This window comes from Oncorhynchus mykiss, chromosome 1 (assembly GCF_013265735.2).
Source record: "Oncorhynchus mykiss isolate Arlee chromosome 1, USDA_OmykA_1.1, whole genome shotgun sequence".
Taxonomy (NCBI): Eukaryota; Metazoa; Chordata; class Actinopteri; order Salmoniformes; family Salmonidae; genus Oncorhynchus; species Oncorhynchus mykiss.
This window is the reverse complement of record NC_048565.1, coordinates 23,410,723-23,438,389: the sequence shown is the minus strand read 5'-3', so window position 1 is coordinate 23,438,389 and position 27,667 is coordinate 23,410,723. Positions and strand designations below refer to the sequence as shown.

The 27,667-nt window shown below is 42.4% G+C and overlaps 1 protein-coding gene across 4 annotated transcripts in view; it reads left to right on the top strand.

The window, feature by feature from the left end:
• Positions 1–27,667, top strand: part of LOC110510575 (NT-3 growth factor receptor) — a 298,705-nt gene that overhangs the window by 181,386 nt on the left and 89,652 nt on the right. For all 4 annotated transcript variants that reach the window (XM_021592045.2, XM_021591998.2, XM_021591958.2 and 1 more), the window contains exons 9-11: positions 271–285; positions 4,125–4,180; positions 5,145–5,247. In XM_021592045.2, coding sequence (XP_021447720.1) covers positions 271–285; positions 4,125–4,180; positions 5,145–5,247 — 174 coding nt within the window. The remainder of the gene's footprint in view (positions 1–270; positions 286–4,124; positions 4,181–5,144; positions 5,248–27,667) is intronic.

The following is a 27,667-nucleotide window of genomic DNA, read 5'->3' as shown; positions in this document are numbered from 1 at the left end:
AAGGTCATTCTACTGCCAATGTTTGTCTATGGAGATTGCATGGCTGTGTGCTCAATTTTTATACACCTGTCAGCAATGGCAGTGGCTGAAATAGCCAAATCCACAAATTTGAAGGGGTGTCCACATACTGTTGTGTATATATAGTGTATTTGCTGACCAGTCGTAAAGTAAAACATTTTCTTCTTTAAATATGCCCTGTTCAACCAATATACAGTACACATTGGTTGAATACATCACTGACGAATCATTTTCTGTCTTCTTTTCCTACAGATTATGGTGACTATGGTAAGTGATTTTATAAAACAGTCAACAAGAAGTAGTACCATAAGGCAAATAGTACCATGATATGCAAGAACCCGGAAGTCTCTAGCTGAATAAAACGTGATTTAAACGATTCTAGGGGGTTATGTTAAATTATTTATATTTTAAGACCATCAACAATAAATGTAGGTAACTGCCAAAATAAAGGATACACCAAGATAAAGTATGTTAATATGGCATTGGGCCATCACGAGCTACCAGAACACCTTGGCATATTCTACAACTGTCTGGAACTCTATTGGAGGGATGCAATACCATTCTTCCATGAGATAGTCCATCATTTTGGTGCTTTGTTGATGGTGGTGGAAAACGATGTCTGAGGCAACGTTCCAGAATCTTCCATAAGTGTTTAATTGGGTTGAGATCTGGTGACTGAGACGCACACATATATACATTTGTGGCCAAAAGTTTTGAGAATGACACAAATATTAATTTTCACAAGGTTTGCTGCTTCAGTGTCCTTAGATATTAGATATTTTTGTCAGATGTTAGTATGGAATACTGATGTAATTACAAGCATTTCATAAGTGTCAAAGGCTTTTATTGACAATTACATGAAGTTCAGGCCAAGAGTCAACATTTGCAGTGTTGACTCTTCTTTTTCAAGACCTCTGCAATCCACCCTGGCATGCTGTCAATTAACTTCTGAGCCACATCCTGACTGATGGCATCCCATTCTTGCATAATCAATGCTTGGAGTTTGTCAGAATTTGTGGGTTTTTGTTTGTCCATTCGCCTCTTGAGGATTGACCACAAGTTCTCAATTAGATTAAAGGTCTGGGGAGTTTCCTGGCTATGGACCAAAATATTGATGTTTTGTTCCACGAGCCACTTAGTTATACCTTTGCCTTATGGAAAGGCGGGACATCATGCGGGAAAAGGCATTGCTCATCACCAAACTGTTCCTGGATGGTTGGGAGTAGTTGCTCTCAGAGGATGTGTTGGTACCATTCTTTATTCATGGCTGTGTTCTTAGGCAAAATTGTGAGTGAGCCCACTCCCTTGACTGAGAAGCAACCCCACACATGAATGGTCTCAGGATGCTTTACTGTTGGCATGACACAGGACTGATGGTAGCGCTCACCTTGTCTTCTTCGGACAAGCTTTTTTCTGGATGCCCCAAACAACCGGAAAGGGGATTCATTAGAGAAAATGACTTTACCTCAGTCCTCAGCAGTCCAATCCCTGTACCTTTTGCAGAATATCAGTCTGTCACTGATGTTTTTCCTGGAAAGAAGTGGCTTCTTTGCTATCCTTCTTGACACCAGGCCATCCTCCAAAAGTCTTCGCCTCAATGTGCGTGCAGATGCACTCACACCTGCCTGCTGCCATTCCTGAGCAAGCTCTGTACTGGTGGTGCCCTGATCCCGCAGCTGAATCAACTTTAGGAGACGGTCCTGGCACTTGCTGGACTTTCTTGGGCGCCCTGAAGCCTTCTTCACAACAATTGAACAGCTTTCCTTGAAGTTCTTGATGATCCGATAAATGGTTGATTTAGGTGCAATCTTACTGGCAGCAATATCCTTGCCTGTGAAGCCCTTTTTGTGCAAAGCAATGACGACGGCACGTGTTTCCTTGCAGGTAACAAAGGTTGACAGAGGAAGAACAATGATTCCAAGCACCATCCTCCTTTTGAAGCTTCCAGTCTGTTATTCGAACTCAATCAGCATGACAGAGTGATTTCCAGCCTTGTCCTCGTCAACATGTCAGCTGGTCCTTTTGTGGCAGGGCTGAAATGCAGTGGAAATGTTTTTTTGTGGATTCAGTTTATTTGCATGGAAAAGAGGGACTGCAATTAATCTGATCACCCTTCATAACATATGCCACTTGCCATCATACAAACCGAGGCAGCAGACTTGCAAATTCATATTTGTGTCATTCTCAAAAATGTTGGCCACAACTGTACACTTTAACCCTCCTTTGAGACCCCTCTTTCAAAGTCACTGAGGGCATTTTTATACATGACCATGAACATGATGGGATGTTAATTGCTTAATTAACTCAGAACCACACCTGTGTGGAAGCACCTGCTTTCAATAATCTTTGTATCCCTCATTTACTCAAATGAATCCTATATTTTGGCTGTTACCTGAAGTACAATGACATAAATAGTACCATGACATCTATTTAATAAACATAGTGACAAAATGGTAATGGGAGCTCACATTTGATTTAATTTAAATCTTCTGATATTTACTACCCTAATTCCAAACAGTTGTTCCTACCATACACTGCCTACATTTGCTGAGTAGGACTCAAGTTATAGCTAGACGCCTCTCTCGTTGAAGGACCAACAGGCTCTAGGAGGGCATTTTCATTTAGTCTTTAATCTGTTCTAATTTAGGAGTTAAATGTAGAGGCACGCACAACCACTGATCTTCATCCCCAGGCCCTCAAATTGACATCATGCCAGAGCTTCATTGGGATATTCCATGCATAATAAATCCTGAATGCGGTCGTGAGAGAGTGACAGATTGTTACTGTCAGGGCTGGAAATGATGTTGGATGAGTGTACTTGGTGGTAGGAAGGCAGGGAGAGGAAGAGGGCAGGCAGAACAGGACAGATGGGTTTGTCAGATACACTCAGCACAGTTCTGTTCTATTCTTTTCCGCTCCCCTACACTCCACCACACCGTGGCCTGTTAGCAGAGAGCATGATGGGAGGGAAACCCAAGGGAATTAGTGTCTCCATAGAAGTGGATACAGATGAGGAGAGACTAGAAAAGGTCTCAGTTTATTAGAAATGGAAGCAGAGCTGTGAAGGGCAACAACCCAACTAACACTACACAGTTTGTAAAGCATTAACCATAACATTAGTTAGCTGCATGGATTGTGGGTCTGTGCTGTAATTCTTTCATCTGATACATACTGTAACTCAGGGTTGGACATAAAAGTATGTGAAAATGTTTATTGTTGGACATAAAAGACTGTGAAAACACCAGCAAATCATTTTTTTTTTGGGGGGGGGGGATCTGTTTGCACGCATAATACAGTGTACAAAACATTAAAAAAAACATTAAAACATTAAAAACACCTTCCTAATATTGAGTTGTACCCCAACCTTTTGCCCTAAGAACAGCCTTAATAAGTTGGGATGGACTCTACAAGGTGTCGAAAGCGTTCCACAGGGATGCCTGCCCATGTTGACTCCAATGCTTCCCACAGTTGTATCAAGTTGGCTGGATGTCCTTTGGTTGGTGGACCATTCTTGATACACACAGGAAACTGTTGAGTGTGCAAAACCCAGCAGTGTTGCAGTTCTTGACACAAACCGGTGCGCCTGACACATACTATCATACCCTGTTCAATGGCACTTACATCTTCTGTCTTGCCCATTCACCCTCTAAATGGCACATATGCACAATCCATGTCTCAAGGCTAAAAAACAATTATTTTTCCTGTCTCCTCCACTTTATCTACACTGATTGTGACATCATAAGGATCATAGCTTTCACCTGGATTCACCTGGTCAGTCTGTCATAGAAAAAGCAGGTGTTTTTAATGTTTTGTACACTCAGTGTATTTGATTGTATACACATGTAAGCAAAATTTGAAATGAGCTGAATGGCCCATGGCTGAATATAGTTGATGATCTCTGCTGTAGGCCATACCCACCCTTCTCCCCTGCCATCACGGATTACAACTCTGAATGTTAATCACCATGCCTATGGCTTGTTCAGAATTTTAGTGTAGACTGCATGTTATGTTTCAGGATGTACTATACAGAACATACAGTATAACTCAAGGTTGTCAGTCAGTACTTTCATAAATAGGACCAATGTGTTCTTTGTTCTTCTTCACAGGGACTCCTACGCCAACCATCACAGTAACACACAGGCCTGAGGAGGACAAGTTCGGGGTGAGTTTGAGAACATGGTGGTGCTGTACTAAGTGGCTGTTTAAAACCTAGTGTAGCTACAGCCTGCATACAGCACATGAACATCTTCTTTTTCCTGGGAACAACAACAAAAAGGAGGCTTTAGTTTGAGCTATTTTAATCTGTTTATTTTCCTTTATTTTTCACTCCCTTGCCTTGTAGCTCCCTCCTATCTGCCTTTTCCCTTGTGGCCACTGTGTTTAACAACTTCTTAAGAATGTAATTTCGACTCATCTTTGTGCTGTAATTGGTACAGGTTAGTGTTTTTTTCATCAGGAATCTTGATCTGGAAGAAGCTCTGCAGAGTGGTCACTAGCTGGCACAGCCAGAAGTAATACAATCTGATTTTAACCTTAACCACACTGTTAACCATAATGTCTATCCCTGACCTTAAATGAAGACCTAAAAGCACATTTTTGTTTTTATCAAATTTGACAATATAGCCAATTTTGACTTTTGAGCTGGCCTATTTAAGGGGAAATCGCTCAGTTCTGCCTCCAGGACAAGAAGACTCATGACAATAAACATCAGCCTGCATAATTGACTGGATGGAGATGATTTGCTCATTTTAAGGTTTTAATGGGGAAGAGAGCATTGACATGGGAAGAGAGAAGACTTCCACTTCATTTCGTGCATCTCCTCTTTGATTTATCTTTGTATTGTTTTTTTGCCAGTGGAGAATGGCACATAGAGGCATTGTTAATGTGCAGAGAGTGCCCTAACCGTTTTTTGTTGTTGAAGTAACTTATGTAAACCTCAATAGTCTACTGCACCTTACCATATGGTAAAATGCATTCCCTTTAATTTTCAGTAGTACATTGCACTACTAATCAAATTTTCACAAACCCTGCATTCAGGCTTTATGCCTGTTGGCTATTCTGTACTTAAGGTAGACATCTTCATTGTGAGATCTACTCTCACTAAACCCTGTCTTGTCCTGCTCCAGGTGTCTATTGCTGTCGGCCTGGCTGGATTTGCCTGTGTCCTTCTTGTTGTCCTGTTTGTTCTCATCAACAAATATGGACGGCGGTCAAAGTTTGGAATGAAAGGTAAGAAACACTAAGTGCTCTTCTGAAAGGAAGTTAGAATAATTTAGACCTTGTTTTTTTTAGATATCACCTCACCTGTAAAAATAGAAATTATACTGGCTTTGTGCTTCTGTATCCCTTTCATGCCAAATACCTTGTTGTGTTATCTTTCTATGCCATACCTAGTCCACTTTCACATGCAGTATGTATGTATGCAGCACACAGCAGTAACATTACACTCAAAAGGTGCTATCTAGAACCAAAAAGGTTATTCGGCTGTCCCCATAGGATAACCCTTTGATAAACCATTTTGGTTCCATGTAGAACCTTTTCCACAGAGGGTTCTACATGGAATCCAAAATAGTTCTACCTGGAGCCAAAAAGGGTTATACATGGGACCAAAAAAGGGTTACACATGGGACCAAAAAAGGGTTATCCATGGGGACAGCTGCAGAACCCTTTTGGAACCCTTTTTTCTAGAATGTACCTATACTTTATCTACTGCTTGTGTTGTATGTGGACAGGCATGCGGAGGTGGAGGTGACACTCACCATACTGCAGATTTGATCACTGTGAAGATGAGTTTTCAGGAGTGTCAGTTATGCCAACCAATTCCAAATATGGCACAGTGCAGCCTAAGCGTATATTTTTGAGTCATGTCCAAGCACTACTTATCACTGTCTTCTTGTGGCTGATGCAGCTGGTTCCGCTGCATGTCATGTTAGACTTGGTGCTCTCTGTGACGGATGCAGTAGTAGTAAACACCTCTCTCTCAGCTTCATGCCCTGTCCCTTCTCCTGGAACAGCACTGTCTCAGGGATGGCTGTGCTGCTGTTAGAAACTGTATGACTGTGTTTACAGTGTTTCAGCTAACACATGCCGGCTTTGGCTGATGACTGTGCATTGCCTGTGTAGACATAGCTTAGGAGGATGTGGGCCAGTGGTGTCAAACACATTTTTCCCCGGGGGCCGCATTCGGTCTTCAAAGAGGTCCGGAGCGCCGCACGGAAATGTGTTATTTTTCCTCTGCATCAGAAATTTGCAAAAAATTGTCCTCTATTCATAATTTTGGGAATTTCTGATGCTCCCTGGCGGTCTTGTTTTCATTTGGGGGATTCTTAGCGAGCTGGACACAGTCAAGAATCTGTATAAATGTAGGTCCAATATCGTTTCTATACAGTTTCCATTTTTATTTCAGTCACTCTATTGAGGTCGTCCCCCTGTCGTCCCCAGTATTTATTTTAGTGTATTATATACATTGAACTAAAACATAAACGCAACATGAGACAATTTCAAAGATCTTACTGAGTTACAAGGAAATCCGTAAATTCAGTAAGACTTAATCTATGGATTTCACATGACTGGGAATACAGATATGCATCTGTTGGCCACAGATGCCTTCAAAAAAAGGTAGGGGGTGGATCAGAAAACCAGTCTATCTGTTGTAACCATAATTTGCCTCATGAAGCGTGACACATCTCATTTGCATAGAGTTGATCAGACTGTTGATTGTGTCCTGTGGCATGTTATCCCACTCTTCTTCAGTGGGTGTGCAAAGTTGCTGGATATTGGTGGGAACTGGAACACGTTGTTGTACACGTCTTTTCAGAGCATCCCAAACATGCTCAATGGGTCTGGTGGGTCAATTGGTCATGTCTGGTGAGTATGCAGGCCATGAAAGAACTGGGACATTATCAGCTTCCAGGAATTATGTACAGATCCTTGTGACATGGGGCCGTGATTTATCATGCTGAAACATGAGGTGATGGCGGCAGATGAATGGCATGACAATGGGCCTCAGGATCTCATATCTCTGTGCATTCAAATTGCCATCGATAAAAAGCAATTGTGTACGTTGTCCGTAGCATATGCCTGCCCATACCATAACCCCACCACCACAGTTGAAACCGGGATTCATCGGTGAAGAGCACACTTCTCCAGCGTGCCCATGGCCATCAAATGTGAGCATTTGCCCACTGAAGTCGGTTACGACACCAAACTGCAGACAGGTCTAGACCCTGGTGAGGACAACGACCATGCAGATGAGCTTCCCTGAGATGAACTTCCCTGAGATGGTTTCCGACAGTTTTGCACACCTGTATTTGGGGAATTTCTCCCATTCTTCCCTGCAGATCCTCTCAAGCTCTGTCAGGTTGGATGGGGAGCATCGATGCACAGCTATTTTCAGGTCTTTCAAGAGATCGGTTTCAAGGACATTCAGAGACCTGTCCTGAAGCCTCTCCTGCATTGTCTTGGCTGTGTTCTTAGGGTCGTTGTCCTGTTGGAATGTGAACCTTCGTCTGAGGTCCTGAGCGCTCTAGAGCAGGTTTTCTTCAAGGATCTCTCTGTACTTTGCTCCATTCATCTTTCCTTCAATTCTGACTGGTTTCCCAGTCCCTGTCTCTGGAAAACACCTCCACGCTTCACCGTAGGGATGGTGCAAGGTTTCCTCCAGATGTCATGCTTAGCATTCAAGCCAAAGAGCTCAATCTTGATTTCATCAGACCAGGGAATCTTGTATCTCATGGTCCTGGAGTCGTTTAGGTGCCTTTTTCCAAGCTGGCTGTCCATTGGCTCTTACTGAGGAGTGGCTTTCGTCTGATTGATTGAGGCCACTGTGTTCTTGGGGACCTTCAATGTTGCAGAAATGTTTTGGTACCCTTCCCTAGATCTATGCCTTGACACAATTCCTTCGACCTCATGGCTTGGTTTTTGCTCTGAAATGCATTGTCAACTGTGGGACCTTATATAGATAGGTGTGTGCCTTTTCAAATCATGTCCAATCAATTGAATTTACCACAGGTGGACTTCAATAAAGTTGTAGAATCATCTCAAGGATTAGCAATGGAAACAGCATGCACCTGAGCTCAATTTCGAGTCTCATAGCAAAGGGTCTGAATAATTATGTAAATAAGGTATTTCAGTTTTTTCTTATCTCTAAAAACCTGTTTTCGCTTTGTCTTTATTTGGTATTATGCATTTTAGAATAAGGCTGTATTGTAACAAAATGTGGGAAAAGGCAAGGGGTCTGAAAAATGTCTTAATGCACTTCAGAAAGTATTCACACCCCTTCCACATGGTGTTCTGTTACAGCCTGGGTTTGAATGACTACCTCATCTCTGTACCCCACACATACAATTATCTGTAAGGTCCCTCAGTCGAGCAGTTAATTTCAAACACAATTTCAACCACAAAGACCAGCGAGGTTTTCCACTGCCTCTCAAAGAAGGACATCTATTGGTAGATGGGTAAAAAATAAATAAAAAGCAGACAATGAATGTCCGTTTGATCATGATGAAGTTATTAATTATTTGGATGTGACTAAAAAGATATAGGCGTCTTTCCTAATTCAGTTGCTGGTGAGGAAGCAAACTGCTCAGGGATTTAACCATGAGGCCAATATTGACTTTAAACCAGTTACAGAGTTGAATGGCTGTGATAAGAGAGAACTGATGATGGATCAAGAACATTGTAGTTACTCCACAGTACTAACCTAATTGACAGAGTGAAAAGAAGAAAGCTTGTAGAGTTTACAAATATTCCAAAACATCCTGTTTGCAACAAGGCACTAAGGTAATACAAAAAGATGTGGCAAAGCAATTCACTTTTTGTCCTGAATACAAACTGTTTTGTTTAGAGCAAATCCAATTCAACACATTACTGAGTACCACTCTCCTTATGTTCAGGCATAATGTAATGGGTATCCTTGTAATCGTTAAGGATTGTGGAGTTTTTCAGGATAAAAAATTAATGAATAGGAGCTAAACACAGGCAAAATTCTAGAGGAAAACCTGGCTGAGTCTACTTTTCACTCAAAACGGGAATGAATTCACCTTTCAGCATGACAATAGCCTAAAACACAAGGCCAAATCTACACTGGAGTTGCTTACCAAGAAGACAGTGAATGTTCCTGAGTGGCTGAGTTACAGTTTTGACTTAAATCTACTTTAAAATCTATGGCAAGACCTGAAAATGGTTGTCTAAAAATGATCAACAACCAATTTGACATGGCTGGAATAACATCTACACATCTAAATTGAAAATGTTTCAGTATGCTTTAATAAATAAATAATAAATACATTCCACCAGAAAAAGTAGTCAGGAAAAAAGTCTCGTTGTTAGACTGGTTGCTACAGTATGCAACAACCACAGGCTAGATAGCAAGCTTACATTAAATGTATGAAAAAAAACAAGCATTAGCACCACTTCTAGAGTGACTAACACATAACGATTATTTATTCATGTTTATCTGAATGTTGCCATTTATTGTGCACAAGCAATTTTTTTTCTCTCCATGTTATCGTTTGTTGTTGGCTTGCCCATGTTATCGTTTGTTGTTGGCTTGCCCATGTTGTCATTTGTTGTTGGCTTGCCCATGTTATCGTTTGTTGTTGGCTTGCCCATGTTATCGTTTGTTGTTGGCTTGCCCATGTTATCGTTTGTTGTTAGCTTGCCCATGTTGTCGTTTGTTGTTGGCTTGCCCATGTTATCGTTTGTTGTTGGCTTGCCCATGTTGTCGTTTGTGGTTGGCTTGCCCATGTTGTCGTTTGTTGTTGGCTTGCCCATGTTGTCGTTTGTTGGCTACACGCTGCTGGAAATGGATGCCGTTCATTTAACTGGGGGAGCTGCTGCTGCATTGTCAGAGAGAATAGTGCTCCACCGCTTCCAGATTTGTCCTCCAGTAACTTTGAAGAGAGGTTTCGAATCTGTGTCCTCTGACAGACAGTATTTATCGAACCTCTATTTCTCGTGCCTCTGTCATCCGACAGTTTCTGGATCATGGTGGTTCGAAGGCAGTGGTTTGTGTAAATCTGCAACGGGCTGGCTATTTTGCAGATCTTTGGCAGCGTTTTTGTGTGGCGCTCTTGTGTACCTGAAACATCATACAATAACGTTAGCTAATAGTTAGACCTACATACAGTTGTAGTCGAAAGTTTACATACACTTTGGTTGGAGTCATTAAAACTTGTTTTTCAACCACTCCACAAATGTCTTGTAAACAAACTATAGTTTGGGAAAATCGGTTAGGTCATCTACTTTGTGCATGACACAAGTATTTTTTTCCACAAATTGTTTACAGACAGATTATTTCACTTATAATTCACTGTATCACAATTCCAGTGGGTCAGAAGTTTACATGCACTAAGTTGACTGTGCCTTTAAACAGCTTGGAAACTTCCAGAAAATGATGTCATGGCTTTAGAACCTTCTGATAGGCTAATTGACATAATTTGAGTCAATTGGAGTTGTACCTGTGGAAGTATTTCAAGGCATAACTTCAAACTTAGTGCCTCTTTGCTTGACATCATGGGAAAATCAAAAGAAATCATCCAAGGCCTCAGAAAACAAATTTTAGACCTCCACAAGTCTGGTTCATCCTTGGGAGCAATTTCCAAATGCCTGAAGGTACCACATTCATCTGTACAAAGAATAGTATGCAAGTATAAACACCGTGGGATCACGCAGCCATCATACCGCTCAGGAAGGAGACACGTTCTGTCTCCTAGAGATGAATGTATTTTAGTGCAAAAAGTGCAAATCGATCCCAGAACAACAGCAAAGGACCTTGTGAAGATGCTGTAGGCAACATGTACAAAAGTATCTATATCCACAGTAAAACAAATATTGACATATATCGACATAACCTGAAAGGCCACTCAGCAAGGAAGAAGCCACTGCTTCAAAACCGCCATAAAAAGCCAGGCTACGGTTTGTAACTGCACATGGGGACAAAGATCGTACTTTTTGGAGAAATGTCCTCTTGTCTGATGAAGCAAAAATGGAACTGTTTGGAGGAAAAAGGGGGAGGCTTGCAAGCCAAAGAACACCATCCCAACTGTGAACCACGGGGGTGGCAGCATCATGTTGTGGGGGTGCTTTGCTGCAGGAGGAACTGGTGCACTTCACAAAATAGGTGGCATCATGAGGAAGGAAAACGATGTGGATAAATTGAAGCAACATCTCAAGACATCAGTCGGGAAGTTAAAGCTTGGTCGCAAATGGGTCTTCCAAATGGACAATGACCCCTAGCATACTTCCAAAGTTGTGGCGCTACCCATCCCTGTTGCGGGATCATTTTCGTCAGCAACCGCTGAATAGCATAGCGCCACATTCCAATAATATTACAAAAAAATATTCATATTCATGAACTCACAAGTGCAATATTGCAAAACACAGTTTAGCCATTTGTTAATCCACCTGTCGTTTTGAAATGATGCTTTACAGCGAAAGCAATCCAAGCGTTTGTGTAAGTTTATTGATAGCATAGCATTATGTACACTTAGTATCAGGAAGCTTGGTCACGAAAATCAGAAAAGCAATCAGGTTAACCATTTACCTTTGATCTTCGGATGTTTTCACTCACGAGACTCCCAGTTACACAACAAATGCTCCTTTTGTTCCATAAAGATTATTTTTAAACCCAAAATGCCTCCGTTTGTTTGTCGCGTTATGTTCAGAAATCCACAGGAAAGAGAGTTCACGACAACGCAGACGGAATTTCCAAATAGTCTCCATAATGTCCACAGAAACATGTCAAACGTTTTTTGTAATCATTCCTCAGGTTGTTTTTAAAATATATATTCGATAATATATCAACCGAGTGTGTAGCTTTTTCAATAACACCGGGTGGAACAATGGCCGCTTTACTCTGTAGCGCAAAACTCACTCTGAGAGCCCCCACCAATCCACTTAAGCAATGTGATCTTTCACGCTCATTCTTCAAAATAAAAGCCTGAAACTATGTCTAAAGTCTGTTTACACCTTAGGGAAGCCATAGAAAAATGAATATGGTTGATATCCCTTTAAATGGAGGATAGGCATGCATAGGAACAGAAGGGTTTAAAAATAAGAGGCACTTCCTGATTAAATTTTCCTCAGGTTTTCGCCTGCAATATCAGTCCTGTTATACTCACAGACAATATTTTTACAGTTTTGGAAACTTTAGAGCACATATGTCAGAGTCAAGGCCCGCGGGCCACATCCGGCCCGCAAGAAGGTTTTTTACGGCCCCTGGGATGATCTTGATTTATTATTAGAACCGGCCCGCAGCAAGCCGGCAGCCCGCAGATCTTTTACACGCACCAATACTACATTTCCCACAATGCAAAGGTGACGCACCGAGCAGTAGGCTGCTTCATTTCAATATTTATTGGCACAGCAGTCGTCAGCATCACAGTAAAATTAACTTTCAGATACCCATCAAAAATGGCAAAACGGAAGGTGGATACTGAGAACCGGGGGTTTCAAACAAGGTGGGAGTCGGAGTATATGTTCACGAAGGTAGCTGGAAAACCTGTGTGTCTTCTGTGTGGAGAAAGTGTGGCGGTACTGAAAGAGTATAATCTGAGACGACATTATGAAACGAAACACGCGGACAAAAACAAGAATATGGACATGGAACAAAGGCTACAAAAGGCAGAGGAATTAAAACGAGGCCTCAAATCTCGACAGGCTCTGTTCAAAAAAGCCAAATCACAAGGCCAGGCTGCTGTCAAGGCCAGTTTTATTTTGGCAGAAGAGATCGCTAAATCAGCCCGGCCATTTACGGAGGGGGATTTCATCAAAAACTGCATGATTAAAGTTTGTGACGAAGTTTGCCCAGAAAAAAGGCAACTCTTTTTAAATGTGAGTCTGAGCAGAAACACCATTGCCGAGAGAGTAGACCAGTTGTCCATCAATCTAAAAGAGCAGCTTGTGAAAAAGGGAAAAGATTTTATTGCATATTCCTTGGCTGTGGATGAGAGCACCGACATTTCTGACATTGCCCAGTTGTCAATTTTCATCCGCGGAGTGGACTCCAGCCTAAGCGTGACAGAGGAGTTTTTGGCTTTACGTCCTATGCATGGCACAACTACGGGGCATGATTTGTATGAAGAGGTGTCAAGATGTGTAAATGAGATGGAGCTGCCTTGGGAAAAACTCGTGGGTTTGACAACCGACGGAGCACCTGCGATGTGTGGACACAGGAGCGGACTGGTGGCGAAGATACGGGAAAAGATGCAAGAGGAAAACGCGACAGGTGAGCTGACAGCTTATCATTGTATCATACACCAGGAAGCGTTGTGCGGTAAAGCCTTGAAAATGGAGCATGTAATGAGCATCATCACGCGCACAGTTAACTTTATCAGAGCCAAAGGTTTGAATCACCGCCAGTTCAAGGCATTTCTGACGGAGTTAGAAACGGAGCATGGTGATTTGCCTTATCACACAGAGGTGCGATGGCTAAGCCAGGGAAAGGTGCTTCAAAGATGTTTCGAGCTTCGTGAGGAGATTTGTCTATTCTTGGACAGCAAAGGGAAAGACACAACACAACTCCGAGACGAAATGTTTCTGTGTGAAATGGCTTTTCTGTGTGACATTACGAGTCATCTGAATGCAATAAACTTGCAGCTGCAGGGTCGGGATCGTGTCATCTCTGATATGTACAGTACAGTGAAGGCATTTAAAACCAAACTGACTCTGTGGGAGACGCAGATGCGGAAAGAAAATTTGAGCCACTTTCCCAGCTGCCAGACCATGAAAGAGAAGCTCTCTACCAGTGCGTTCCCGAGCACACAGTTGGCTGATAAAATAGGTATGCTTACCACTGACTTTCGACGCCGATTTGCTGACTTTGAAGCACAAAAAAGCAGGTTGGAACTGCTCGGTAACCCATTTGCTGTTGACGTGGAAAGCTCACCACCAAACCTCCAAATGGAGTTGATTGACCTCCAATGCAATGATGCACTGAGGGAAAAATATGCGGCAGTGGGTGCTGCGGAGTTTGCCCGTTTCCTCCCCGGCACAATGCCCCAGCTGCGCATCCAGGCTGCTCAAACGTTGTCTATGTTTGGCAGCACATACCTGTGTGAACAACTGTTTTCTTTGATGAACCTGAACAAAACATCACACAGAAGTCGACTTACTGCTGAACACCTCCACTCAATTCTGAGGATTTCTTCAGCTCAGAGCCTTACCCCGAACATTGATGAACTTGTGGAAAAGATGGGACACCACCAAGTATCACCCTCAACCTCAAACAAGTGAACATTACTGTGCAATCACATATTTAGAGTTTTTACTCAGTTCAAGTTTAAAAGTTAAAATTTAATATTTGTTTTCACTGCATGTTACTTCTCCTTAAACAAAGTGTTGTTTTTGATTAATAGATTTTTGCACTTTATTTTTTTGTATTTCAATCCAATTATATTTTAAAAATATTTCATTTGAGTGGATGATAGAAAATTGCTATTATTGTTTTTTCTTTGAAGTAAATTTAGCCCACTTTTGCTAAAATAGAAAATATAGTCTACTGATGGTGCCTTGAATACCGGTTTCTTTCATTTAATGTTCATGTTATGGGGATATTTATATAAAGGAAATTTGTCTTTTGTGTCTGTTGAAAATTAAAGATTACTGACAGAGCCATAAGAAAATATTGCTTTATTTATCTGATTGTTTTGTAATATATTTGTTAGGTTTTCAGTAGGTTCAATTAGGTTCACTAGACTATATGCGTCATTTAAAAATTTTTCAATGAACATTCGAACAGTCCGGCCCTCGTCTTGTAGCTGATTTTTTTTATTTGGCCCTCCGTCCATTTGACTTTGACACCCCTGCTTTAGAGTGTTTTCTATCCTAATCTGACAATTATATGCATATTCTAGTTTCTGGGGCTGAGAAATAGGCAGTTTCAAATGGGTACGTTTTTTAGCCAAACGAAAATACTGCCCCCTACACGCAAAAGGTTAAGGACAACAAAGTCAAGTTATTGGAGTGGCCATCACAAAGCCCTGACCTCATCCTATAGAAAATGTGTGGGCAGAACTGAAAAAGCATGTGTGCGCAACGAGGCCTACAATCCTGACTCAGTTACACCAGCTCTGTCAGGAGGAATGGGCCAAAATTCACCCAACTTATTGTGGGAAGCTTGTGGAAGGCTAGCCAAAACGAATGTCCCAAGGTAAACAATTTACCTTGAGTGTATGTAAACTTCTGACCCACTGGGAATGTGATGAAAGAAATACAATCTGAAATAAATCATTCTCTCTACTATTATGCTGCCATTTCACATTCTTAAAATAAAGTGATGATCCTAACTGACCTAAGACAGGGAATTTTTTCAAGGATTAAATGTCAGGAATTGTGAAAATTATTTTAAAAATACGTTTGGCTAAGGTGAATGTAAACTTCAGACTGTAGATACCAGTTACAGTGCCTTGCGAAAGTATTCGGCCCCCTTGAACTTTGCAACCTTTTGCCACATTTCAGGCTTCAAACATAAAGATATAAAACTGTATTTTTTTGTGAAGAATCAACAACAAGTGGGACACAATCATGAAGTGGAACGACATTTATTGGATATTTCAAACTTTTTTAACAAATCAAAAACTGAAAAATTGGGCGTGCAAAATTATTCAGCCCCTTTACTTTCAGTGCAGCAAACTCTCTCCAGAAGTTCAGTGAGGATCTCTGAATGATCCAATGTTGACCTAAATGACTAATGATGATAAATACAATCCACCTGTGTGTAATCAAGTCTCCGTATAAATGCACCTGCACTGTGATAGTCTCAGAGGTCCGTTAAAAGCGCAGAGAGCATCATGAAGAACAAGGAACACACCAGGCAGGTCCGAGATACTGTTGTGAAGAAGTTTAAAGCCGGATTTGGATACAAAAAGATTTCCCAAGCTTTAAACATCCCAAGGAGCACTGTGCATGCAAATCTACCAAGACCTGGCCGTCCCTCTAAACGTTCAACTCATACAAGGAGAAGACTGATCAGAGATGCAGCCAAGAGGCCCATGATCACTATGGATGAACTGCAGAGATCTGCAGCTGAGGTGGGAGACTCTGTCCATAGGACAACAATCAGTCGTATATTGCACAAATCTGGCCTTTATGGAAGAGTGGCAAGAAGAAAGCCATTTCTTAAAGATATCCATAAAAAGTGTCGTTTAAAGTTTGCCACAAGCCACCTGGGAGACACACCAAACATGTGGAAGAAGGTGCTCTGGTCAGATGAAACCAAAATTGAACTTTTTGGCAACAATGCAAAACGTTATGTTTGGCGTAAAAGCAACACAGCTGAACACACCATCCCCACTGTCAAACATGGTGGTGGCAGCATCATGGTTTGGGCCTGCTTTTCTTCAGCAGGGACAGGGAAGATGGTTAAAATTGATGGGAAGATGGATGGAGCCAAATACAGGACCATTCTGGAAGAAAACCTGATGGAGTCTGCAAAAGACCTGAGACTGGGACGGAGATTTGTCTTCCAACAAGACAATGATCCAAAACATAAAGCAAAATCTACAATGGAATGGTTCAAAAATAAACATATCCAGGTGTTAGAATGGCCAAGTCAAAGTCCAGACCTGAATCCAATTGAGAATCTGTGGAAAGAACTGAAAACTGCTGTTCACAAATGCTCTCCATCCAACCTCATTGAGCTCAAGCTGTTTTGCAAGGAGGAATGGGAAAAAAAATTTAGTCTCTCGATGTGCAAAACTGATAGAGACATACCCCAAGCGACTTACAGCTGTAATCGCAGCAAAAGGTGGCGCTACAAAGTATTAACTTAAGGGGGCTGAATAATTTTGCACGCCCAATTTTTCATTTTTTGATTTGTTAAAAAAGTTTGAAATATCCAATAAATGTCGTTCCACTTCATGATTGTGTCCCACTTGTTGTTGATTCTTCACAAAAAAAATACAGTTTTATATCTTTATGTTTGAAGCCTGAAATGTGGCAAAAGGTCGCAAAGTTCAAGGGGGCCGAATACTTTCGCAAGGCACTGTATATTGTCAGGGTACATTAGAATGATTTAGCTAGCTAACAGTTACATACCATACCTAGCCGTTCAGCTTTATCACTGCCCCTCTTCCCTCAACTTTTTAATTACGCCTTGTTGGTCGTTGTGAATTCGTTGTCCTTCTGTATACTCCATGCCAAACTGACAGGGAAGGTCGTTGATTTGTCGGTTCAAACCAGCTCTGAGTCCAGCGTAGCTGCTAATCCCATATTCTTTGGCATTCATGTTTCTCACTGAACCATACAATCCCGTAGAATGATGTTCAACTCCATTTTTGTTCTATTCCCAAACTCACAATGCATCCCTTTTTCTGCACACCAGTCAGTGAATCGGGTAAGTGCCCACTTTGTTTGTTTCACAATGTTCTTTTAGTTTCGGTTTCTCTCAAGTTAATCTAAACGTTTATTTTGTACATGGGCATGTCAAACTACTGTTGATGTAGCCATTTTATCAAGGTGAAAAGTCATAGTCATGGTATACGGTCTCACATAAACACGGCTAAATGCTGTTTTAGCCAATCAGTATCCAGGATCCAAACTACCGGTTTATATATTTGTGTGTGTGTTGTTTTTTAATGTATTTCTTTAAAAAAAAATGAAACCACCCACGAGCCAGATTGTACCCCCGGCCCAGGGGCAGTATGTTTGACACCCCTGATTTAGACAATCTCTCTGTCTCTCTTTTTCTGCTTTATTGTTAGATGGAGGATAGGTTTCACCAGGGCGCTTTAAAAACACTTACTACAGATGACATTTGTGTGCAAGAATGTACCAATTATGGAATTGCTGCCACAAACACACACACATCAAAAGGATGTTCAAGGCATTGCTTCTTACTGTCTGGAGGCCTGTAGCATTGTCATTTGTTTTTCATCGTCAAGTGGAACTCTAATTTACAATGAGTATACCAAACATTAGGAACACCTTCCTAATATTGAGCTCAGAACAACCTCAATTTGTCCAGGCATGGAACCTACAAGGTGTCGAGTGTGTTCAGCAGGGATGCTGACCCATGTTGACTCCAGTGCTTCCCACAGTTGTATCAAGTTAGCTTAATGTCCTTTGAGTTTTGGACCAGTCTTGATACATATGGGAATCTGTTGAGCGTGAAAAACCCAGCAGCGTTGCGGTTCTTGACACAAACCGGTGTACCTGGAACCTACTACCATACCCCGTTCAAAGGCACTTAAATATTTTGTCTTGTCACTTCTTTAACCTGTCTCCTACCCTTCATCTACACTGATTGAAGTGGATTTAACAAGTGACATCAATAAGGGATCATTCACCTGGTCAGTCTATGTCATGGAAAGAGCAGGTTTTCTTAATGTTTAGTACACTCAGTTCTCAATTTCTAGTTTAGATTATTTGTGTATTGTATTTGTGAGACATTCTACTACACTGTTGGAGCTAGAGACATAAGCATTTCACTGCACCTTCCATAACACCTGCAAATCTGTGTACGCGAACAATAATCTTTGATTTGATTTGGAAAGTAATCAGTCCCTGTATCTGATGTTAACAACATTAGAATGCCCCCAGGCCTCCCTATGAAGCCTGTAGTCCTCTAATGAATGCATATACCGCTGGCTGACTGCTTGCCTTGGCACTTTGCCATCTCCACATCGACTTTCTCCATTTCACTCCTGTCCCACAGGGGGCTCTTTTCTCCTCCTCCTGGCTCTATCCCCACATCTCTTCTCTTCCTCCACCCCCTTTCCCTTCTGTGCTTCTTCTCCCTCTGTTTGACAAACAACAGAAAGTGCTCTCAATCCTTTTTAACCAAGTTAATTAAAAGCAGATTAAGTTGATAACATCATCGGATGTGGAATAAAAAAAAAGAAAGAAGAAATGGGGGAGGAAGAGAGTGAGATAGTTGCAGGCAGAGTGCTGGCGGGCTGACGGTAACGGTACTGCAGGAGGGAGGGAGCAGCCGGTTTCGATTGCTTTACTCTCCCAGCTGTTTACATGCAGACACACAATGTCTCCTAGTTCCGCTGCTCTGCATGCATCCCCAGGCCTCGTTCTCTCTCACACAGATACATCCTGGCTTGGGTGTTATTTACGTTTAATGGTTTATCTGATTGGGAGTCCTCATATGTCCTCGGTTAGCTGTGAGACGTGACTGCCACCATCCAGCACCACGCCACTCCCCCGTGTGAATGCAGGGTATTAGAGAAAGGAAGGCAGGAACAGAATCAGCCATTCTCCCTGAGTCTCTGAGCATGTCTGGCATGTAATTCTGGCTGATTGGCATGTGACAGTAAGACTTCAAGGAGAGCCACGAAGCTCACAAATGCTTTGGCATGTTTTTTTATACTCTGCCTGAATAAGGGCCTTTGGAATGCCGATTGACTTCAGGATGAGAATAGTCTAGCCATAAAAAGCCTCCATTGTGTCTCCCTTGAGAAGAGTATTTTTTTCATTCATCCTTTTTCCCTCCAAACATCAGTCTTTTCTGTTCCGGGATCCTGCCAAGTGTGTTGAGGAATCCTGTTTGTGGACAAAGTATTGAGACTTTATTTTATTATTTTGGTAGCAGTCCAGCTGAATAAATAATAGTTGTTTGTATGAATTGAAGTGGAAATAACCGTAATCTAGTCCTGTGGCGACTGAAAGGTCATCCCGGAGGAGCAGCTGAAAGCTCAGCTAATACAGCCCCTAAACAACACTGTTTTATAAATGAGGCCTTTGTTGCAGGTTCTGTAGCATCTGTTGATGGCCGTGTTTCTATGCCCAGAATGTATAAAGAGGTACAGCAGCAATCTCTATTTGGTCTCCACATGTTCTCTGTGTCTAGCTGGGTGGCTGGCATTAGCTAAAAGGCAGGTTTGGTGTGAGCTGCGTGTCCATGCCATCTCAGTGTTATCAGGACACCCTGTGCATGGCAATGTTAGACCAGGGCTTACAGTATTTAAACCACCCTCTCCTCTGTAGTGATTCTTATTCCACAGCAGCAGTGGTTCTCGCTCTAGTGTTAAACTTTCTCCGAGGGCTCACTGTGAGATCCCATTATTTATATCTTAAATCTGACTGCAGGACTTTCACTCAGATAGGACAGGACTTTTTCTCCCTCTTACTTCAGAGAAGAAAGTTGTGTGCTTGCTGCACCGATGTGCTAGACGCTGGAGCAAACCCACAAACAGCTTAGTCCTCTATCCCATCTCACCTTTATGGGATAAATATGACAAGGCCATTTTCCTAGGGACGTTTGTTTTACTGTCCCACTCATGACTTAACCAAGAGCATCGTTCATCAATCAGACAGCCGTCCTGTAACTGACTTCACGGCTACTACAATATACACTGCTCAAAAAAATAAAGGGAACACTAAAATAACACATCCTAGATCTGAATGAATGAAATATTATTATTAAATACTTATTTCTTTACATAGTTGAATGTGCTGACAACAAAATCACGCAAAAATTATCAATGGAAATCAAATTTATCAACCCATGGTGGTCTGGATTTGGAGTCACACTCAAAATTAAAGTGGAAAACCACACTACAGGCTGATCCAACTTTGATGTAATGTCCTTAAAACAAGTCAAAATGAGGCTCAGTAGTGTGTGTGGCCTCAACGTGCCTGTATGACCTCCCTACAACGCCTGGGCATGCTCCTGATGAGGTGGCAGATGGTCTCCTGAGGGATCTCCTCCCAGACCTGGACTAAAGCATCCGCCAACTCCTGGACAGTCTGTGGTGCAAGCGGATGGAGGATGGAGCGAGACATGATGTCCCAGATGTGCTCAATTGGATTCAGGTCTGGGGAACGGGCGGGCCAGTCCATAACATCAATGCCTTCCTCTTGCAGGAACTGCTGACACACTCCAGCCACATGAGGTCTAGCATTGTCTTGCATTAGGAGGAACCCAGGGCCAACCGCACCAGCATATGGTCTCACAAGGGGTCTGAGGATCTCATCTCGGTACCTAATGGCAGTCAGGCTACCTCTGGCGAGCACATGGAGGGCTGTGCGGCCCCCCAAAGAAATGCCACCCCACACCATGACTGACCCACCGCTAAACCGGTCATGGAGTATGTTGCAGGCAGCAGAATGTTCTCCACGGCGTCTCCAGACTCTGTCACGTCTGTCACATGTGCTTAGTGTGAACCTGCTTTCATCTGTGAAGAGCACAGGGCGCCAGTGGCGAATTTGCCAATCTTGGTGTTCTCTGGCAAATGCCAAACGTCCTGCACGGTGTTGGGCTGTTAGCACAACCCCCACCTGTGGACGTCGGGCCCTCATACCACCCTCATGGAGTCTGTTTCTGACCGTTTGAGCAGACACATGCACATTTCATTTGTGGCCTGCTGGAGTTCATTTTGCAGGGCTCTGGCAGTGCTCCTCCTGCTCCTCCTTGCACAAAGGCGGAGGTAGCGGTCCTGCTGCTGGGTTGTTACCCTCCTACGGCCTCCTCCACGTCTCCTGATGTACTGGTAGCGCCTCCATGCTCTGAACACTACGCTGACAGAAACAGCAAACCTTCTTGCCACAGCTCGCATTGATGTGCCATCCTGGATGAGCTGCACTACCTGATCCACTTGTGTGGGTTGTAGACTCCGTCTCATGCTACCACTAGAGTGAAAGCATCGCCAGCATTCAAAAGTGACCAAAACATCAGCCAGAAAGCATAGGAACTGAGAAGTGGTCTGGTCACCACTTGCAGAACAACTCCTTTATTGGGGGTGTCTTGCTAAATGCCTATAATTTCCACCTGTTGTCTATTCCATTTGCACAACAGCATGTGAAATGTATTGTCAATCAGTGTTGCTTCCTAAGTGGACAGTTTGATTTCACAGAAGTGTGATTGACTTGGAGTTACATTGTGTTGTTTAAGTGTTCCCTTAATTGTTTTGAGCAGTGTACATTGGATATTCCTACATACAGACATGATTATCACATTACCACATAATGATGAATGACATTTACCATCATTGAAAGCATGTTACATTGTGTAAAAATTCTACCAATTTAGAGCATATTTGATGCTCTAAAATACTGCTATTAGTTTTGCAGTTTTTTCACAGTCCTTTTGGCTGCTTAGGTATAATGTACTGTAATTTTCTCCATTTACTGACACATTAAGACCAATGTGCTGCTTCAGTAACAAAGCCTGTAATTATCAACAATGGAAATTACTGTTTTGCCCAAAATATGCCAGACAGAACAATTTTATACACTATGGAAAGTTTGACCTCACTAGAAATGTTAAAAACTCTTGCTTGAATATCCTTCTCCAGTAAAACATGTAATTTATGAATTCAATACTTGTGGTTATAAGGAAATTATGGTTATAAGGAAATTATTATTATTACATAAAGTATGCCTTTTTTATGCTGTTTTTACTTAGACCCCTGTTTATTCACTGTGTTTTTACATTGCTCTAATTCCTGAGGGGTATACTTCGGTGCAAGCTAGATCTACTCAGGGTTTTGTAAAGCTAACCAGCTTCAGTTAGCTTCACATTCCAGCTCAGGCTTCATCCATACTAACTGAAGCTGGTTAGCTTTAGAAAACCCTGAGTAGCTCTTTCATTAGGCCTCAACTCGTGGCTCAGGTACTTCATTCAGGATAAATAGTTAGCCCTGAGTTAGCCTGCCCTGGAGCAGGTTAGTCCTGAAGGATTCGTTGCCATATAAATTTACCTGACTAAAAGGTGAACCACATTCATATGACTGGCTATCCCGAGTTGACTAAAAGTTACTTTGCTAACCCAAACCTTATTCGTAGGATATACCTCTGGGCAAGAGCTTCAAAACAATTCTGAATACAAACAACTAGTGTTACCCGCTCCTGCATACATATTAGAGGGTAGATCATACATGGCACAATCGCCACACCAACCTTGAAATGACATTGATTTAATAGTCCAGATAAAATACTTTATCAGTATTCACTGTTGGTTTCGAGAATTCCAACACTCTCTTTTGAGATCAAAGCACATACAAAGGCCTATTGACTGATAAGTCACTCTCATCTGACCTCTCTAAATTGCTTCTGGTCCGCATTTCTTTTGTCCTGTGGTTCAACCTGCAGCAGGGCTTCGGCTCTGGAGAGTAGTGCTGTAGGACCCAGATTAAACTCCAGGTTGACACTGTAATGTGTTGTACGCCATCGGATTGATTTAGTCACATCTCGGGCCCGAGATTTTGTTTTTTCTTTCCCCCTCACATAGTGGTTGATTTATTTATTTGCTCAGGTATCTGGTTATAAGTACAGGTTTTGTGAAAGGCACAATGAAGAGGAGATGGGGAGAGGGAGACCTTGAGTGGCCTCATTTCTTTCTATTGACAGAGTGGTAACCGGTGATCGATTGTAGATGCCTGGGCTGCAGCAACCACCACTCACTCACTCACTCACTCACTCACTCACTCACTCACTCACTCACTCACTCACCCACTCAATCTTCATTTCTCTCTCTCTTACTCTTTCTCTCTGTCTCCATTTCTCTCTCTCTTACTCTTTCTCTCTGTCTCCCTCTCTCATTGGATAGTCTCTTTTCAGAACAGACTGTGTTTGTGACATTTTTCTTGCTGTAATGATTCACACTTTAGTGGCTGCTGGCTTCGCTATGACCTGTTGGCATTTCATTCACAACTGGATATTTGTGCATAGCTGTGGAATCACAATTCATGAGCTAGGTGTTGTGGTATGATTAATAAATGCATTGATCATGCAAAAATGCATTTCCTGAGCAGTCCATGTTATAGAAGGCAGTACAGACCCAAGGGGTTCAACTCTTCTGAGTCCTGTCCTCCTCCATCATTTTCTCTAAAAGGCTCTTAATGGATGATTCGTAATTCTCACTGACAGGCCGCACCTCACCAGACCAGTCCATGTACTTACTGTACCTTTCCATTGTGCCTCCCAACCATTCCAGAACTACATGCCCCTATGGCTGTGCCAATGTAATGTTTCCTGGAGCTGGTGCTCTTATGGAGTCAGGCCTGCTGCCTGTAGGACATGCACAGATTCATCTGGTGATACTGATTTTCAAAAGAAAATGGACTCGGACAGGGGACAAATTATTTAATTAGGTATCTGCAAGTCCACTTCTTACCACAACAAATTCCCTGCTAAAAGGGAAAATTGAATTTTTGGTTCTTTGGCCCTCTATCTAAATACAATCTCATTTGATGTCCAGAAAGCTTTAAGGGATGTCTGACTTAAAAAACACAAGGCGTAATGTAATTTACCTTATGGGATTATTTATGATATATGTCCAATTTGTTTAGAATAATGGAGGTTATTAGAGGTCCAGCTTGTTGTTAAGTAGTGTATCCTTTCTCAACAGATGGGCTCTTAGAAACACAATGAGTCTCTCTAGCTGCACACCTTCTTGAAATCCCTTTTCGTATTTCCATCCATGAAACACACCACATCCTATGACTAGTGGCCTGTGTGGGCTTGTCACTCAGTGTCACAGTGGTTCAAGGCTGGTTTCACACCATTTGATTGGAAGATGTCACAATGGCTTTAACATTGTTGTCTTTTGTCTCTGTCTATTTTGAGAGCTCCCCGAGCCCTCTTCACTGGACCCACTGCTGGGCTCGAGTACCACGTGTCTGCAGAGAGAGCTGGTCTGTCTGTGTGTCAACCTGCAGACACAAAGAGGGGCTGCTGGAGAGGGGAAGTGACTGAGAGACACCCGATTAAGTCCTGACACTCAAACTTGTGCTGTGTCTTCTCCCTCTGTAACTAACTGAGCTTTTTTGCTGCCCTGCAGCAACCCTACCTCCATCCCTCCACAGTGCAGCTTAGCTCTTCTTTGCTCCTGTCTGCTCTGGTTGGCTTCACTCTCACCTAAACCCCCCTCCCTACCCACCCGTGTCCTGCCCCCTGACATCCGCCATCCCACGTCTGTCACAAGGGTTTCCCTTTCTCTGTGCAACATTACCTGTGTACCGCCGAAGGGCGATTAGCACACAGCAGTGAAGCAAAGTACATCATTCATGACTGGCTGGGTTTTGGCCACGGCACTGGAGAGTCTGAGGGGAACTGCTTAGAATGCTATCGTCCTACATTGGTGGAATACATGACTGCAACACTGTTTCCCCTGCTATAACCTCTCACATTAGACTACTGCAACACTGTTTCCCCCTCCATAACCCCTCATATTAGACTACTGCAACACTGTTTCCGTGCCATAATATATAAAGATGACGCCGAAGAACATGGCTAACGTTTTACAATCGCCCAACCAATTGTGCAATTTTGTCTTAAAAACATTGCTTGTTGTTTGTGTAACTTAATTTTTTACTTATTGTGTACATAATGTTGCTGCTACCGTCTCTCTTCTGACCGAAAATAACTTCTGGACATCAGAAAAGCGATTACTCACCACGGACTGGAAGAAACTTTTTCCTTTAGGTATAGGGGGCAGCATTTTCACTTTTGGATAAATAGCGTGCCCAATTTCAACTTCCTGCTACTCATGCCAAGAATATAAGATATGCATATTATTAGTAGATTTGGATAGAAAACCCTCTGAAGTTTCTAAAACTGTTTGAATCATGTCTGTGAGTATAACAGAACTTATGTAGCAGGCAAAACCCAGAGGACTAACGGTTCAGAATTTTTTTGGGGAGGTCTCTGTCTGTTCACTGGGTTCTCATTGGCAAATGATATTTCTTAGGAACTTGTTTTCAGTTCCTACCGCTTCCACTGGATGTCACCAGTCTTTGGAATTTGGTTGAGGTTATTCATTTATGCAATGAAGAATTAGGGCCATTCTGGAAAAGGGTAACGCTGTTGAGAGTTGGCCAAGACTTGAAAAGTAGCATTAGATTCTTCTCGTCCTCTATTGAAAACAGATAGACCCATCTTCAATTTGATCGATTTATTAACGTTTAAAAATACCTAAAGTTGTATTACAAAAGTCGTTTGAAATATTTTGGCAAAGTTTATAGGCAACTTTTGAAATATTTTTTAGTGACGTTGCGCATTTTGGAAGCTGTTTTTTTCTGGATCAAATGCTTCAAATAAATTTACATTTTGGATATATATGGACGGAATTAATCGAACAAAAGGACCAATTGTGATGTTTATGGGACATATTGGAGTGCCAACAAAATAATCTCGTCAAAGGTAAGGCATGTTTTATATTTTATTTCTGTGTTTTGTGTATCGCCTGCAGGGTTGAAATATGCTACCCTCTTTGTTTACTGTTGTGCTATCATCAGATAATAGCTTCTTATGCTTTCGCCGAAAAGCCTTTTAAAAATCTGACATGTTGGCCGGATTCACAACGAGTGTAGCTTTAATTGAGCATCTTACATGTGTGATTTAATGAAAGTTTGATTTTTATATACATATATTTGAATTTGCCACGCTGCATTTTCCCTGGTTTTTGGCCAGGTGGGACGCAAGCGTCCCCTATACCATAAGAAGTTAATGAGTCCGACGAGAAGGATATCCTGCTGTCACTGGAACAGGCCCAGATCCATGTCTTTTGCGTGAAGAAAAGACGCCGGAAAAGGGGATGCAGATCGGGGATCCTTCTGAGAAGCCTGAGACGAGCGAGCAAACTCCCAACGCCTTCCAGTGTCCTTGCTAACGTACAATCGTTAGAAAATAAAATTGATTACCTTCTATTAAGATTATCCTACCAACGGGACATTAAAAACTGTAACATCTTATGTTTCACCGAGACATGGCTGAACGAAGAAACAGACAAAATAGAGCTGGCAGGATTTTCCATGCACCGGCAGAACAGAGACGCTACCTCTGGTAAGACGAGAGGTGGGGGTGTGTGCCTTTTTGTCAATACCAGCTGGTGCGTGATGTCTAATATTAAAGAAGTCTCGATATCCCAACCAGAAGCCATGGATTACAGGCAACATTCGCATTGAGCTAAAGGCTAGAGTTGCCGCTTTCAAGGAGTGGGAGACTAATCCGGATGCTTATAAGAAATCCCGCTATGCCCTCAGAAGGTCCATCAAACAAGCAAAGCGTCAATACAGGATTAAGATTGAATCCTACTTCACCGGCTCTGACGCTCGTCAGATGTGGCAGGGCTTGAAAACTATTACAGACTACAAAGGGAAACCCAGATGCGAGCTACCCATTGATGCGAGCCAACTAGACAAGCTAAATGCCTTTTATGCTCGCTTCGAGGCAAGCAACACTGAAGCATGCACAAGAGCACCAGCTGTTCTGGATGACTGGCTACCGGGAGCATTATCACACAATGGGAACAAAACCTTTAAACAGGTCAACATTCACAAAGCCGCTGGGCCAAACGGTGACCATGCGTGCGTGAACCAATTGCCAAGTGTCTTCACTGACATTTTCAACCTCTCCCTGACCGAGTCTCTCCCTCTCCCTGACCACCATCGTCCCTGTGCCTAAGGAAGTGAAGGTAACCTGCTTAAATTATTACTGCCCTGTGACACTCATGTCAGTAGCCATTAAGTGCTTTGAAAGGGTGGTAATGGCTCACATCAGCGGCATCCTCCCGAACACCCTAGACCCACTCCAATTCGCATACCGTCCCAAAGAGATCCACAGGTGACGCAATCTCAATCGCACTCCACACCACCCTTTCTCACCTGGACAAAAGGAACACCTATGTGAGAATGCCGTTCATCGACTACAGCTCAGCGTTCAACACCATAGTGCCCACAAAGCTCATCGCTAAGCTAAG